The 14,605-nt window shown below is 53.2% G+C and overlaps 1 protein-coding gene across 6 annotated transcripts in view; it reads left to right on the top strand.

Annotated features, from left to right (window-relative positions):
* The first annotated feature begins 1,237 nt into the window (after positions 1-1,237).
* Positions 1,238-14,605, top strand: part of ADAMTS14 (ADAM metallopeptidase with thrombospondin type 1 motif 14) — a 74,758-nt gene continuing 61,390 nt past the window's right edge. For 2 of the 6 annotated variants that reach the window (XM_081159056.1, XM_081159055.1), the window contains exons 1-2: positions 1,238-1,476; positions 3,083-3,528. In XM_081159056.1, the coding sequence (XP_081015182.1) occupies positions 1,395-1,476; positions 3,083-3,528 (528 nt within the window). In that variant the 5' untranslated portion in view covers positions 1,238-1,394. The remainder of the gene's footprint in view (positions 1,477-3,082; positions 3,529-14,605) is intronic. The other 4 variants (XM_081159059.1, XM_081159057.1, XM_081159060.1 and 1 more) reach the window with 3 other exon arrangements.

Below are 14,605 nucleotides of genomic sequence, written 5' to 3'. Positions count from 1 at the left end.
CCGGAGCCAGGAGCTGGGGCCATGAGGATGAACACACTGGCTCTCTGCCCACAAGGCAGGAGCATATTCAGAGCCAAGCAAGGATGTAGATTGGGACACCTCTTGTGGGGTGAAGAGGGCAGGAACCCAAGTCCTTTCTTAGGGGACTCAGGGGTTTCCAAGAGAAGTGTGGTTAGAGAATTTCCATCCACAAGTTGGCCTCCCAATGTCTGAACTCAAAGGCAGAAAGATTACACAAAGATTACACTTTACACAAAGATTTTTTATTCTACAGTTCTTTAAAAAATCTCCAATTCCCTCCTCTGGAGGCTTGAAATATAGTTCATTTGCAAGTCATTAGGAACACATTTATAGAATAAAGCTGGAGAGCAGAGCAGGAGTTGGGCTGTTTGCCTGACTACTGAACTGGTCTGGGCAACATTGCAAAACCAGCACCCACTCTCATCTCTCAGACTTTTGCAGTTTCCCACCTTGGGATGTGTGGCAGGTGCTATTGGTGCCAGGGGTGGAAATAGAGAACAGTTATTTATTGAACACCTACTATGTGCTACAATTAACACCCATTTCATGGATGAGGAAATGGAGGCTCAGAGCTAGGGTTTCTGTCAGGGCTGTCTAACTGTAAAGCTAGGGCTCTCTCCTCACCTTGCTCCGCCCTACTCCTCTTGACTGGGACACTCCTTGGAGTCCAGGGAGCTGCAAAATAGGTAGATCCAAGTGGTCTGAAGGTTTGTGGGGGCATCAAGGAGACTCTCTCTGGGAGATGCTCAGAGTCTCCCCACTCAAATGCAGTCGGACATCCCTTCTGCTCTGTGGCTCTAGAGAGCCGCCCTGCGGCCAAGCAAGGGGAGCAGAGGAGCCAAGTAAATCAGCTACGGGCTCTCGCTCCGGTACTCCCCGGGCAGCTGGTGGGACCCTCGCTCCCGACGCTCAGAGCCGCAGCTGTGGCTCCGCGTGGCACTTCCGATCCGGCGGGGCCGCTCGCCGCCGCAGTCCCCGGCCCCGCGCCCCGCCCCCGCGCGCTGCGCCCCCGGCTTCTGCCCGCGCGGGCCCCGCCCCGCCGGAGTGCCCACCCCCGGCCCGCCCCGCCGGCCGCTCGCCCGGCTCCCGCGCGTCCCGGGGCATCACGGCGCGGGGGAACCGACCGCCGACAGTTGGCACTGGGGGCCATGGCACGTCGGCTGCTTCGCCCTCCCGCCGGCAGCCTCGGGCGCCCGGAGCCAGCTGTCCCGGCGGCGGCGCCGCGCTGGGGACCCGGAGCGGGCGGGCGGGAGGCGGCGGCCGCGGAGGCCGGCCGGTCGGCGCTCCCGCAGCCCCGGGCGCGCTCTAGCCTCGCCCGCAGCCCGGACCTCGGGGCTCCGGCGCCCGCCCGGCCTGCGTCCCCGCGCGGCCACATGGCTCCGCTCCGCGCGCTGCTGTCCTGCTTGCTGCCCCTGCACTGTGCGCTCTGCGCCGCCGCGGGCAGCCGGACCCCAGGTGCGTGCGGGTGGGGCGCGCAGGGGCGCGTGGGGCCTGGGGTGCACGCGGGTCAGGGTGACCCGACGGTGCCTGAGGAGCTGGGCAGCGTGCTAGCGGGTGGGAGGCGGTGCGCACGCTCGGGCTAAGCTCTCTTTTCTTCCCCTGTGCCATCGACTCTGTCCCACGATTTCTGTAACTTTCTGGCACAAGTTTTGGAGAGAGACCCCAGGAGAGGATTTGGAAATACGGATTCTCTTCTTAGGGCTTGTACATCTGTCTCTTTGTCTCTGTGGTTTTTTTCTCTCTGTCTCACTCTCTCTCCTGTGCATTTTTCTCTTTCATTGTCTTCTCTCTCCAGCTTGTGTGTGTGTACGTCTGTGCAAATGTCTGTCACACACATAGAATCAGGCTGGCAGGTGGTTACCCTATACCCCAGCGAACACTCCTGCACAGAAACACATATCCCGCTCCCCAGCATTGTCACGCTCTGTGCAGACACCCTGTCACACACAGATCAAACACACTCCACCCTCACCTTGCAGTGTCAGGTGAGTCCTGGGCTCTGAGCATGGGGAGGTGGCTCCCGTGATTTCCAGGCAGGGTGGTTGCTTGTCTGTGAGCTCTGTTCATGTACCAATTGGATCCCTCTAGCTGATGTCTTGGGGTTCCTGTGCTGTAATAGGTAAACCAGAGGAGAGTTGGACATGGGGGATTTTCAGGACACATCATTTCCCAGGTTTTATCAGTGCTGTGATGGGGGCTAGAGAGGCAGGAGATAGAGCTGTGTGGAAATGAAAATTCCTCCTAAACTCATATCCATGAATCACCAGGCCTGGCAGCCAGGGAGCTGTCATTCCTGCCTGGCCTGGCTTGGGCTGTGAGGACGGGGCCGCTGGCATGCAGCCTGGAGCATGGGGCCATGACCTCACACTTAATTCAGTCGGAGTGGGCAGGTCACCCTGTGCGTCTTTTTTTATTTTTGAAGATCTATACTTACCCGGCTTGGGTTGGGCCATGTAGAAGTCTCAGCAGCCACTATGCTGCTTAAAAAAGTTTTCTTTCTAAACTTGGAAAAATATAGAACTTGTATTCCCTCCTTTCCCTTTCCAGCTCCTCCTTTCTCCTTGACACGTGCCCAAGATCCCCAGGGTTTCTAGGTGTGTTTGTTTTGCCAGCTGCATTCAAGGAGCTTGTGGAGGAGGGCCCTACCCCAGGCTGGTCTGGTGACTTCAGCACATTGGGAATGTTTGGGCAGACCCTCTCTTTGCCCTGGGGGGTTTCGGAGGAATTTCAGTGCTTTCTTCTGCAGTGCCCAAGGTTGGAAAGCTTGTTACTAGAGTGACAGGACTCTGCTTGGCATTATTTGTTTTCTTCTGCTAAGTTGAAAAAGGACCTGGGGACTCCTGGAAACAACTTATGTCCACAAAGTACTTGAACACCATTCATCCGAATGCAGAGATCCAAGGGCTCAGGAAGCAAGAGATAAGAAATGGATGAACTTGGGCTAAGGGATCCTTTCAAGGTGACACTCAGAGTTGCAGATCGCTCCCTGCCCCAGTGGGATTTCTGGCTTTCCTTCATCTTTGTACAGCCTGTACTGAAGTAATTCTTTGTTTACCTCCAGCAGAGCTGCCTCTCTCCCGAAGGCTCAGTGGCTATGGTGTGACAGTGCCCTGCAGCACAGATTTTCAGGGACGCTTCCTCTCCCATGTGGTGTCTGGCCCAGCAGTATCCTCTACAGGGAGTGAGGCAGTGAAGAGACCACCTGCACCACTCTCAAAGTCCAGTCACCTACGGGTGGCCCGCAGCCCCCTGCGCCGCGGAGGAGCCACCCCACAGCCTGACCGAGTGGAGCGCTACTCCCTCTACTTCAATGTCACTGTTTTTGGGGAGGAACTGCACTTGCGCCTGCGGCCCAACCGGCGGCTCTTGGTGCCCGGGGCCTCTGCAGAGTGGCAGGAGGACTTTCAAGAGCTCTTCCGACAGCCCTTGCAGCAAGAGTGTGTCTACACCGGGAGTGTCACAGGCATGCCAGGGGCAGCTGTCGCCATCAGCAACTGTGATGGATTGGTAAGGGACAATCCTTTCCTCAAGCCGCATTTTGCCCTTCCCTCCAGCCCCTGGCTGCCCCAGTCTCTGAGCCTGGCAGACCTGGTTTTCTCCTAAGCTCCCCTATGTTTGGGACTCCTGTGGGCACATTGTGTGGTCTGGGCTGTGCTGCTTTCCAGAGAAAACCCCACAAGCCCTGCTGGCACCAGGTTTATGCTCGCCAGGTGGGTAGTGGCCCAGCTAGCATGATGCCTTATCTTGTTCGTCCCCTCACCATCCGCGGACACAGTGGGGCCACAACTTACCTGGCAGGGATCTCTGAGCCCAGATGCACACGGGGGCTAGGAAGGCGGGCTCTGCTGGGATTGGTTCTTGGCTGTGGCGCTTACTAGCCACAAGGCTTTGGATGAGTTACTTACCCTCCCTGTGATTCTTTCCTGTGTGTAAAGTGAGGCTTTATTCTTTCTGCACATACTGTCTGTGTCCCATATGCCCAGCTCCATTCGGGCTCTGGGGGCTACCGCAGGGCCTGAGGCAGACACAGTCCCTGGACACATGGAGCTGACACGCTGGTGATGATCACATGACCTGCCTTACTGGGCAGCACAGTTGGCAGTCAGCACCTGCCTGGCATGTGGTCCAGCCTCTGATGGTGTTAGCTGCTCTTACTTTTACCCACTGTCTCTGATCCCTGCAACCAGCCTGCTGTTTCCCAGTGCTTTGCTCGGTGAGTCCCCTCTCTTAGGACCTGCTCCCTCCTCCCAGGCACCACACTGCAAACTAGAAAGCCATGAGCAGCTTCTCTCTTTCTCACGCTCAATTCCTGCTGGCTCTTGGCCCCCTCACTGCTCCTTCCTCAGTGCGTCAGGCCCCCCTGAGTCCCTGTGGCAGCCTCAGAGCAGTGGGCACTCTTTTCATGGTCTCTACTTTGTCAGATATGAGCTGATGTGTCCCAGGAAAGGACCCACTTGCCCTTCTGCCTTTCAGCTTTAAGAGAGTGGTGAGTCATATGGGGGCAGTCTTTCCTCCCTGGCAGGGCTGGGAGCACTTCTCACCATCTCCCCATCCTTCAGAGGGATCTTCCTGCTGAGTGTCATCGCTGCCTTTGTCTAGGCCAGTGCTACTCAATCTTTTTTCATGAGGCCCCCCCCCCCCCCGCCAAAGAGCTTTTTTAGACATTCTTCCTAATTGCCACCCCCATGAAATTTTCATACCACAGATATACTGACTATATGTTTATAAACTATGTATATCTGCGCTTTATATATAAAGACTAATTTTTTTGCCTTCCAAAGAACCAGATTTTGCCCATTGGAGGGGATAGGGCTCCCGTTGAGAGACATGGTCTAAGCAGCAGTTGGTTTTCAAAGTTGAGCGTTGGGGTGGAATCACCTGGAATGCAAGGGTTCCATGGAATGGACTCTGGGAAACCCAGGATGTAAGTACAGCTGCAGAAGGCGAAAACCTTGTCCTGGTGCCAGGTGAGCCTTGGCTGCCGGCCCACCCTGGCTCAGCATTTCTGTGCAGCAGGAGCCCTCAGTCAGCCTGCTGGCTAGCGCTGTGCTGTGGCCACACATTTTGGTAGAAAATCCAAGGTGACAGATGTTTGAAATCACCCAGGGATGCAGGGTCCATGCAGATGGAGAGACAGAAAGCGCTGGTGCATACCGGTGGCTTGGCTGAATGACATGTGAACTCCTTCTACAGTCATCAGCCACGGAGGCTGTCAGCTGTGCAGTGACTGGACTGGGTCTCCTACTTCTTTGACTGCCACTATAATGGCACACTGGGGACCAAACAAAGGTGTCAGTGAATGGTCATCACTATTAATAAGTAACTGATAAGTAACTGTCCACTCGCTTTGCACCCTGAAAACTTCCCTGTCATTGAACTAGTTGAGCAGCCTATTGATAAGTGGTCACCGACTGGTAGATTGACACAGGGATCGGGGTCACGAAGGACCTCACCCGGCACCCATGAAGCTAGAGCAGGTGGCCACAGGCTGTGGTGTATGGTGACAAGCTGCACTCTGGTTGTCTGGGGTGGGAGGCTGCTTGGCGGGCCTGGGGCTAGCCATTGCTTGGCAGATGTTGCTGACTTTTGGTGGCCTCTGGGTAAGTGTTCTCATCAGCTGTGTGACCTGAGCAAGTTCCAGCCCATGTCTGGGCTTTATGCTTCTCGTTTGTCCAAAGAGGGGTTGCATTTGATGCTCTCTGACAGGTGGAAATCAATTCAGAATGATGTTTGCAGAAGCCAGGTCAGGTCTCAGAGGCTGTCCTGTGCATGGGCTTCCAGAGGCCTGTTCTGCAGTGGAACTGAGGCTCGCCTGCGTCCCATTGCCCTTGGTGAGGGGTGGAAATGGATCTCACAGGGCTGAGCCTCAGACTGGGCCGGTGTTTAAACCAGGCCACTGCTTGTGACCTCGACTGTCTCCAGAGGCGAGTCCCTCAGTCTGAATCCCAAGGGCCTCCCCATCGAGCTTCCTGACTGGCCACAGCCCGGCACAGAGGCCTCCTTAGGGCAGAACTTTCTTCACTTCTACCCCATTCCAGAGACCTGCGTGTGAGGGTGAGTAACTGTTTACAGTGACCCAGCGGGGCCACCTTTGGACTCAAAGGCTACAGTGCAGCATTTCGATGATAAGGTTTAACTCTGAATCTTCATGTGGTCTCTGGGTTTTAACCTCATTTTCTTCAACATCTCAAATGCCGAAGCCATTCATTCCAAAGAAAATATGAACTGAGCACTGGCCATGAGCAAGGCCCACAGGGAGAGGAAAGTGACACAAATAATAACAGTAACAGGAATGAGTCCCGCCCATGGCCCAGACACAGCATGCATATTGTCCCAGCATGCGTACTGCCCCAGAACACATGATGTCGTGTGCATTCATTACCTTCACCATTGTTTAGCTGAGGAAACTGAGCCATGGGAGGAGATCTGAAGATGACGCAGAGAGCTTCCAGTGGCATAGGACTTTATAGTTTGCAAAGCCCTTCAGTGGAATGGCTGTGTAGGCAGATATTGCTATTACCTTGCTTTGCACAGAGTCAGGTCCCTGCCCTCGAGGAACTTGAGTGCCAAGCAGTGAGGACCCCACAAGTAGATTCAACATTACCTTGTTGGTTTATCAGAACACAGTGGGGAGGGTACTCAGTAAATGGGAGCAAATATTATCTGTGCCATCAGAGAAGATGATATTTGAACTGGGCCCTGAAGGATGAGTAGAAGTTTGCTGGGCCCAAAGAGTAACGCAGGCATTCTGGGAGAGGGAAGAGTTTGAGCAAGCAATTGAGGGACCACCATTCTGGATGGGGTTAGGGAGGGGATCAGAGAAGACACACTGGGCAGGTGGGCCTTGGTCTGACCGTGAAGGAAGGGCAGAATGGGAGAGGGGGGCCGGGGCAGGAATGCGGCAGTCTGCTATCTGAGAAGAATTTGGGCTGGGAGTTGGGAGATGTGGCTGTGTGACCCTGGGCAAGGTACCTTCCTTTTCTGGGCTTCACTTGCCTCCCAGGTACATTGCAGAGGTGGAAATGGATGAGCTCAGAGCCCCTTCCAGCTCTAGTTTTGGCTCTTGGTTACACAGGGCAGGCCTTGTTGGAGGAATTTGAAGCTAGGCCCTTGTAAACCCATAGTTGGCTCCTCTCTTGCTGGTCAGTCCTGGGGCCTACTCCTTGCCAAGCCTGGGCTGGGCTGTAGGGGAGAGAGTAAAGATACCAGTCCTGAGCTTGACCCTCACAGCCGAGCAAACTTGCCTGTTGTAAGATGGTCTGAACAAAGCCCTGTTGCCAGCCTCGCAGCCATTTGGCACCTTAACTGCTCTGGTGAGAAGTACTGTGTCTAAACTGGTGGCTCAATCTTCATTTCAACTGGAACCTGCAGTGTGGGGCAGTGACCATCACCCCTTCCAATTCTGCCATCCATAGCATCACTCACCATTGGGCACCTGGGACAGACCCTGGGAGGATTCTAAGCACTGCGGTTAATTCATGCCTAAAACTGAGCAATGGGCACTTTACCTTACTTCCCACCGCTCTTCTGGAGGGCCTGGTATCACAGCTGGGCGAGGGGGTTGGGAGGGATTCAGGATTGAGGGAGCCAGGACCCAGCCTTGGATGAGTTTGTAGGCTAATGGGGACCCAGATATAAAAGCTGACAAATGGCAATCTTGTGTGAGGCAGCAGCAGGAGGACCCATTTGTTTTAGTTACAGTATCCAGGAAGACTCCCCAGAGGAGGTGGCATTGGCTCAGGACTGTTTGAACATTGTGAACAAGGAAGAAAGTGTGGGGCCCCTGGCCGGCAGAGAGAGCAACTGACTCAGAGAAGCTTGAGGGCATTTAGAGGATGAAATAAGGGATGTGGGAAGACCAAGTCCAACTGCAGTGTTTCTTCTGGGGTCGGGGGTGGCTGTCAGACCCTAGGGTCCAGATTAAGAATGTGCCCAGGCAGCAGTAGCAACCTATGCTCTTCAGAGCCTCCCTCGGGGAGCCTGGCCAGTCATTACAGCAGCCCTCCCCATGCTCAGCCTCCGAGGGCCTGTGGGCAGGGAGGCCTGGGCAGGACCCCTGACTGGGGCCAGGTGCAGAATAGACCCCTACTAGTGACTGTGCCTCTGAATTCCTGGGAGGAACATGGAGACCCGGGGTGGGGGCCAATTCCTTGTGGGTCCTACAGGGCTTCTGAAGTATAGGAATGGGGTGCGCAAAGAGGGGTCCCTGCTTCCTTGTGGGGCCGTGTGCTCACTGTGCCCATCTAGAACCTGGACTGCCAGACTTCTCTGCCTTCCTGGGTCCTGGGCCTTGCTGCCCGGCACTGGGGCGATGGGGGCCTGGCTGCGCTGCCTCTGTGAGTCACAGGACTGGTGCGGAAGTGGCTGCACGTGTAAGATTTGTCAACCATCTGGTTTTATTTTCCACTCTCTGCAGATGGTGCATTTTTGTTGTTATTGTTAATCCTCACCAGACGATATTTTTTCCATTGATTTTCAGAGAGACTGGAAGGGAGGGAGGGGGAGAGAGACAGAGAAAGAGAAACATCGATGTGAGGGAGACAAATTGATCAGTTGCCTTCTGCACACGTCCCAACCGGAGTGGGGCTCCTGTAACCCAGGTACGTGCCCTTGACAGGGAATCGAACCTGAGACCCCTTGGTCCATGCGGCCATGCTCTAACCGCTGAGAAAAACCGGCCAGTGCGATGGTGCTTTTTTTTTTTTAAATTCTCACCCGGGGATATGTTTTTATTTTTATTTATTATTATTATTATTTTTGGTTTATTTTTGTTTAAAATATTACAGATGTCCCTTTTTCTCCCCCAATGACCCATTCCACCCTGTCCCATCCCCCTCTCCAGCCCCTCTCCCCACCATTGTCTGTGTCCTTGGGTTGTGCATATACGCATATAAATTCTTTGGTTACTCTCTCCTCCTCCACCCTCTCGCTCTCCTCCATCCCTCTAACATTTATCAGTCTGATCTATGCTTCTGTGTCATTGAGTCTATTCTGTTCATCAGTTTATTAAGTTCTTTAGATTCCACATATAAGCGAGATCATGTGATGTTTGTCTTTCTCTGCCTGGCTTATTTCACTTAGCATAATTTTCTCCAGGTCCATCCATACTGTCCCAAAGGGTACAAGATCTTTTTTCATAGCTGCGTAGTATTCCATGGTGTAAATGTCCCACAGCTTTTCTATCCACTCATCTACTGATGGGCACTTGGGCTGTTTCCTGATCTTAGCTATTGTAAATTGCACTGCCATGAACATAGGGGTACATATATTCTTTCTGATTAGTGTTTCTGGCTTCTTAGGATATATTCCTAGAAGTGGGATCACTGGGTCAAAAGGCAGCTCTATTTTTAATTTTTTGAGGAACCTCCACACTGTTTTCCATAGTGGTTGCCCCAGTCTGCATTCCCACCAGCAGTGCACTAGGTTCCCCTTTTTCTGAATCCTGGCCAGCACCTGTCATTTGTTGATTTGTTGATGGTGGCCATTCTTACAGGTGTGAAGTGATACCTCATTGTGGTTTTAATTTGCATCTGTCTGATGATTACGAGGATATGTTTTTAGAGAGAGGAAGCGGGGAGGGAAGAGAGAAACAGTGATGTGAGAGAGAAGCATCCATCCATTGCCTCCCGTACACACACTGAACCCGCAACCTTTTGGTGCATGGGAAGATGCTCCAACCAACCGAGCCGCCTGGCCAGGGCTATAAATGCTGTATTTTTAGCAGGTTACACTGAGTAGGCCCCTGGCAGATGGTGTCAGGAGGGAACAGGGGAGGCTGAGTCCCAGCCCTTCTTTTTACGTCTATATAATGTTGTACAAGTCACAGAAGCTTTCTGAGCCTCAGTCCTTTAGTTTTTAAAATGGTATTACAATGGGAGTGTGGGGTGGGGTTGGGATTGATAGCTAAAAGGTCGGGTATTTTTATGCAGTGTTGAAATGCTCTAACATTGATTGCAGTGGTGGTTGCAATAACTCTATGCCTATTCAACTCTAAAAGCCGTTGAATTCTATACTTTAAATGAGTGAATTGTATGGTATGGGAATTATATCTCAATAAAACTGTTACAAAAAGTGCCTGGCCCATAGAAAGGCCAGTGGCAGGCATTGTTAGTAGTAATCAAGAGGCTGCAGTCTAGGGTGGCAGAAAGTGAGGGGTCTCTTTGCTCTGATACAGACTAGCTGTGTGGCCTTGAATAAATTTCTAAGTCTGTCTGTGCTTAGATTCCTCATCTGTAAGGAGGGAGAAGAGCCATCAACTATCAGGTTGTTCAGAGGATCAAATAAGATAATATAAAAAAGTGGCCGGGCCAGGCATGGCTCAGCGGTTGAGCGTCGACCTAGGATCCAGGCGATCGGGGTTCGATTCCTGGTCAGGGCACATGCCCGGGTTGCAGGCTCGATCCCCAGTCGGGGGCGAGCAGGAGGCAGCCGATCAATGACTCTCTCATCATTGATGTTTCTATCTCTCTCTCTCCCTCTCCCTTCCTCTCTCTGAAATCAATAAAGATATATTTAAAAAAAAAAAAGTGAGGGGTCCGGTATATGGTGGGGCCTTAAGAATGGAGACTATTATTAATAGTAATATTTATTTTTACAGTAATGACTACAGTAATTACAGTAATTGTTAATGGTGAAAAATACTACAAATATTGTTAGAGTCCCTTGTATCGCAGCAGTACATAGATTATCAGTGTTCTTGATGTGAGTCTGAGGCCACCTGTGGTGCCCAGGCTGGCCAAGGCCTGCTCTCTCTGCCGCAGCAGCTTTCTCTGCTGAGTGGGTCAAATAGCGCAGTACATGGAGTGTGACTTTTACAACTCATCTGTGCTACCCCACTACCTTCCAGGACAGGAGGATACTGAGAGGTGCCAGATGGAGTATTCCATTAACAACCTGTGGGGCCCTGCCCAGGCGCAGGGCCTTGACTAGGTCCTAGGAGTGCAGGGCTGCAATGGAACCCTCTCTGCCTGTGCTCCAGAAGCCCACAGTTTAAAGAGAAGGTCAACACGCAGTAGGTGATGTGAGACAAGACCGACCACACTATGCTTCGGTGTCTTGTGGAAATGCAGGGAAGCGTAATGCACTCAGTGGGTGGCCTGGAGGTGAGTACTGAGAAGGGAGGTGCTTCCTGAGAAGGAAGGCTTCCCAGGGGAGGGGACATTTGGGCCTGCTTTTTAAGCATCGGTAAGAGCTTTTAAAGCCAAGAGGTAGGAATTATAAGCATTCTGCAGGGAAGGAAATCCTATGTCTTCACAGGATTCAGGGAATGGTAAGGCATCCCAGCTCTCCATGGGAGAAGGGCAGTGGTGAAAATGCAAGTGTGGAAAATCTCTGCCTCACCATGGAGCTTAGACTTGTCCCTGTGGCAGTGGGGAGCATGGGAGGTCTGTAAACGGGAGTCACATTAGTGTTGGGGGAAGTATCTTTTCCTTTGCCTGCTGGTGCAGTGCTGGTGCGGCAGATCTGCCTGTGGCTCATTGGTGTCCTGTGTCAACACCTGTCCTTACTCTGGGGGCTGCTGCTTGTTGGCTGGGGAGTGAATGGGCTGTCCTGGCAGCTCCTTCAGAAGCCCCAGCTGTGCTCTGCCCTACCCTGGAGTTTAAGTGGTGCCCTCACCTAGCTGGCCTGACCCCATATATCTTGGACTATAGGCCACCTGAGCTCACACGTCTGTGCTGAGAACCCTGGGAGGGGCAGGGAGTGTCTGGCCCCACGTTGGCATAGGCCTTGCCTCCTTTCTCCATGTGCATCTCCAACCTCGATGGTGGCACCTGCGCTGCAGACCCCGCCCACACCCCAGCCAGACTAGAGTGTTCATGCCTCCCTTTGCAGCCCCTCTGACTTTGTTCTCTCTACTTTCACTTCCCATGGTGCTTTCCCCTTCTCTCTGCTTGATCCACCCCCCCACCCCCAGTCTTGGCCATTTGGTTCTCAGAAATCAGAGACTGTCTTACATTTCTGCATTTCTCTGGGTGGGAAAGAAGAGTCGAGTACTTAAAGTGCTGCCACAGTGCCTAGATAAATATGGAAACTGAGGCAGGGCCCATAGTAGGTTCATTTCCAGATCTCTGTTCTCCCAGTCCAGTGCTCTTCTTGTTTCCAAAAAGCCCCGTGCTGTCTGGGCCTGTCTGAATGGACTGGCTGGTTTTCCAGTCCTCAAGGTGGTCTGATCCTGCAGATTTTCAGCTCCCCAGTCTCCCGACAGCTGTGTCTCGCTGGATTAATAATTTATTTATGATATGGAATAAAAGCCAGACATCACCTCACTGCCACTCCTCCCGAGCAGAGCCGGCCTCCTGTTCCAGCAAGGGCTGATCTGGGGACATGTTTTATTTTTCTTCCCTGGCATCTTTGGGCTGGCTGGAGCGCTGGTGAGTGTGGTGGAGGCTGCACTTGCCTCCCATCTGCCTCCCAGTGTCAGTGTGGTACAGGCCCAGGGTGGGGCCTGGGTGAGGACCCAGGGAGTCTCTGCATTCCCCGACCCTGCAGTGGGGAGTTCCCAAACCACCTGCCAGGGCCAGCATTCCATTTGCAGCATGTGGGCCTTGCCCTGCCTTCAAAGACAACAATAATAGTAATACTTGCAGGCCCCTGGCTGCTCCAAGGAGCTCCACATCGGCACAAATAACGCTCGTGTTATGATAACCTCCCGTGGCGAATCCCAGGTCAGCATCGTTTCCACAGTTCACCCCGACTTTGGCCTGAGTGTGCACAGCTGTGGCTGGAAGAGGCATGGAAACCTCTTGGTCCCCTCTTCACTTTCCAGACTAGAAAGCAGAGGCTCAGGGAAGGGATGAGACTCACCCGGGGCCATGCAGTGGGTGATTGTCAAGGTCGATGTAGTCAGGGGGCGTGACTCCCAGTCCAGTGCTCCCCCCACGATGCCATGTGGCCTCTCGAGTCAGTGGAAAAAGCTGAGTAAATGTGAATAGTGACTCAGGGTCGTAAACCTTGTGATGGCCAGTGATGCGATGACCCAGCAACAGCTTGAGAGCTGGAAGGCTAAAGAGATTGGTCCAGAGGTTGCCCTGTGGGGGTGTCCTGGGACTCCTTGGGCCTGGGTCCCAGGTAGAGGTGTTTACAAGACTCCTGCTGTGAGTGTCATTGTTTTCCTAAAACTGGGTGGGCAACTCAGAAAAAACAAATGTCAACAGCCCAGTTAAAGGGATTGGAAGCTCAAGGGGAACCTGATGTTTCTTAGCCCCAAGTCAGCATTGCTGATGTTTTATCCATTTTCAAAATATTGGAGGGCAGTGGGCTACTATTCTGCACACATGGCTTGTGGTGGAACACGACAAACCCTGCAGTCTCGTTTTCTTCTGCTTCTGCGATGCAGCTGAACAGGCCCCTTTTAGAGAAAACCCCGAAGGTGGGGACGCTCGTCAGGACATGCTCGTCTGAATGCAAACCCTGTTCCCAGCGGGCCTCCTGAAGCCCTTTGTCAGCTTTTGCTCCTAAGCCAACCAAACACTTCTACCTTTGATCTGTCCAGAAAACACCCGTCCCCCGGGCCACCCCGGCCCCGCAGCTTCATTTCCGCCCCTTGAGGCTGGCAGGAGCTCACACTCGGAATTAGCTCCTCCGGCCACAGAGGCCTTGTGTTCCGTAGCCCAGCAGGCTGCTGGCCCCGGTGCGCTGAGTGCTTAATGCTTTGTCACCTCATAATTTACAGGCCCTGGATGGGGAGGCTCTAGGTAAAACACGATCCCCTAAGCCATGGCCACGGTTTGTGGGAAAGCAGATCTCTCATTAAGGGCCGTATGCCCCCGGGGAGTTTGTTTCGGAGGTTTGGCGCCAGGGATGCTTATTTAATGTGGTTTTGTCCCAAAGTTGGTCACGTGGCATGGGTCAGGACTTGTCCTCCTAAAGCTTGCGTCTAGAAGAGGAACAGACGGACACACCTGGATGGGGGTAGAGTGCCCTCCAAGAGCCACTGGGGGCACAGAGGAGGGAGAGATGATGGGGTGACGTTTGAGCTGGGCTGGAGGGCATTACTGGCAGAACTCGAAGCAGAGGCATGGCCTGGGGCCACGTGAACACCTGTGGTTCAGGGTACAGAACAGACCTGGTGCGGCTATGGGGGGTGTGTGTGTGTGTGTGTGTGTGTGTGTGTGTGTGTGTGTATTTTTGTTGCTATTAACTCCCAAAGAGAAACAAACAGGACTTGACAAGAATAACAAGTGCTGGGGTGGTCGAAACCACCCTGCTGTCTCTCGGGGTGATGGTCGTGGCCTCCCTAACTGATCTCCCTACTTCCATCCTTGCATCTGTTCACCAAGACCTCCCCTAACGCTCTTTGGGGAGCAGCCCCTAGGGCCCTGGGAGTCGTCCCTCCTTCCGGTCCTCCTGTGATCTCCTCTGCTCCTCCCTCCCCGCTCCTGGTGCCCTCCTGGCTGAGACACTCCTCCCCAGAAACTTCCAGCACCTAACCCTCATCTTCCTCTGGACTTTGCTCAGATGTCACTTTCTTAGTGCCATCTTCCCTGACTCCCTTATTTAAAATTTCAACGCCCAGTTTTCTCCTCTGCTTGATTTTTCTCCGTGGCTATTTCCATGTGGTGTGCCGTATTTTACCTAGTTCACC

This window comes from Miniopterus schreibersii (assembly GCF_964146895.1).
Source record: "Miniopterus schreibersii genome assembly, chromosome: 14".
NCBI lineage: Eukaryota > Metazoa > Chordata > Mammalia > Chiroptera > Miniopteridae > Miniopterus > Miniopterus schreibersii.
This window is presented reverse-complemented; position numbering and strand designations above follow the sequence as displayed.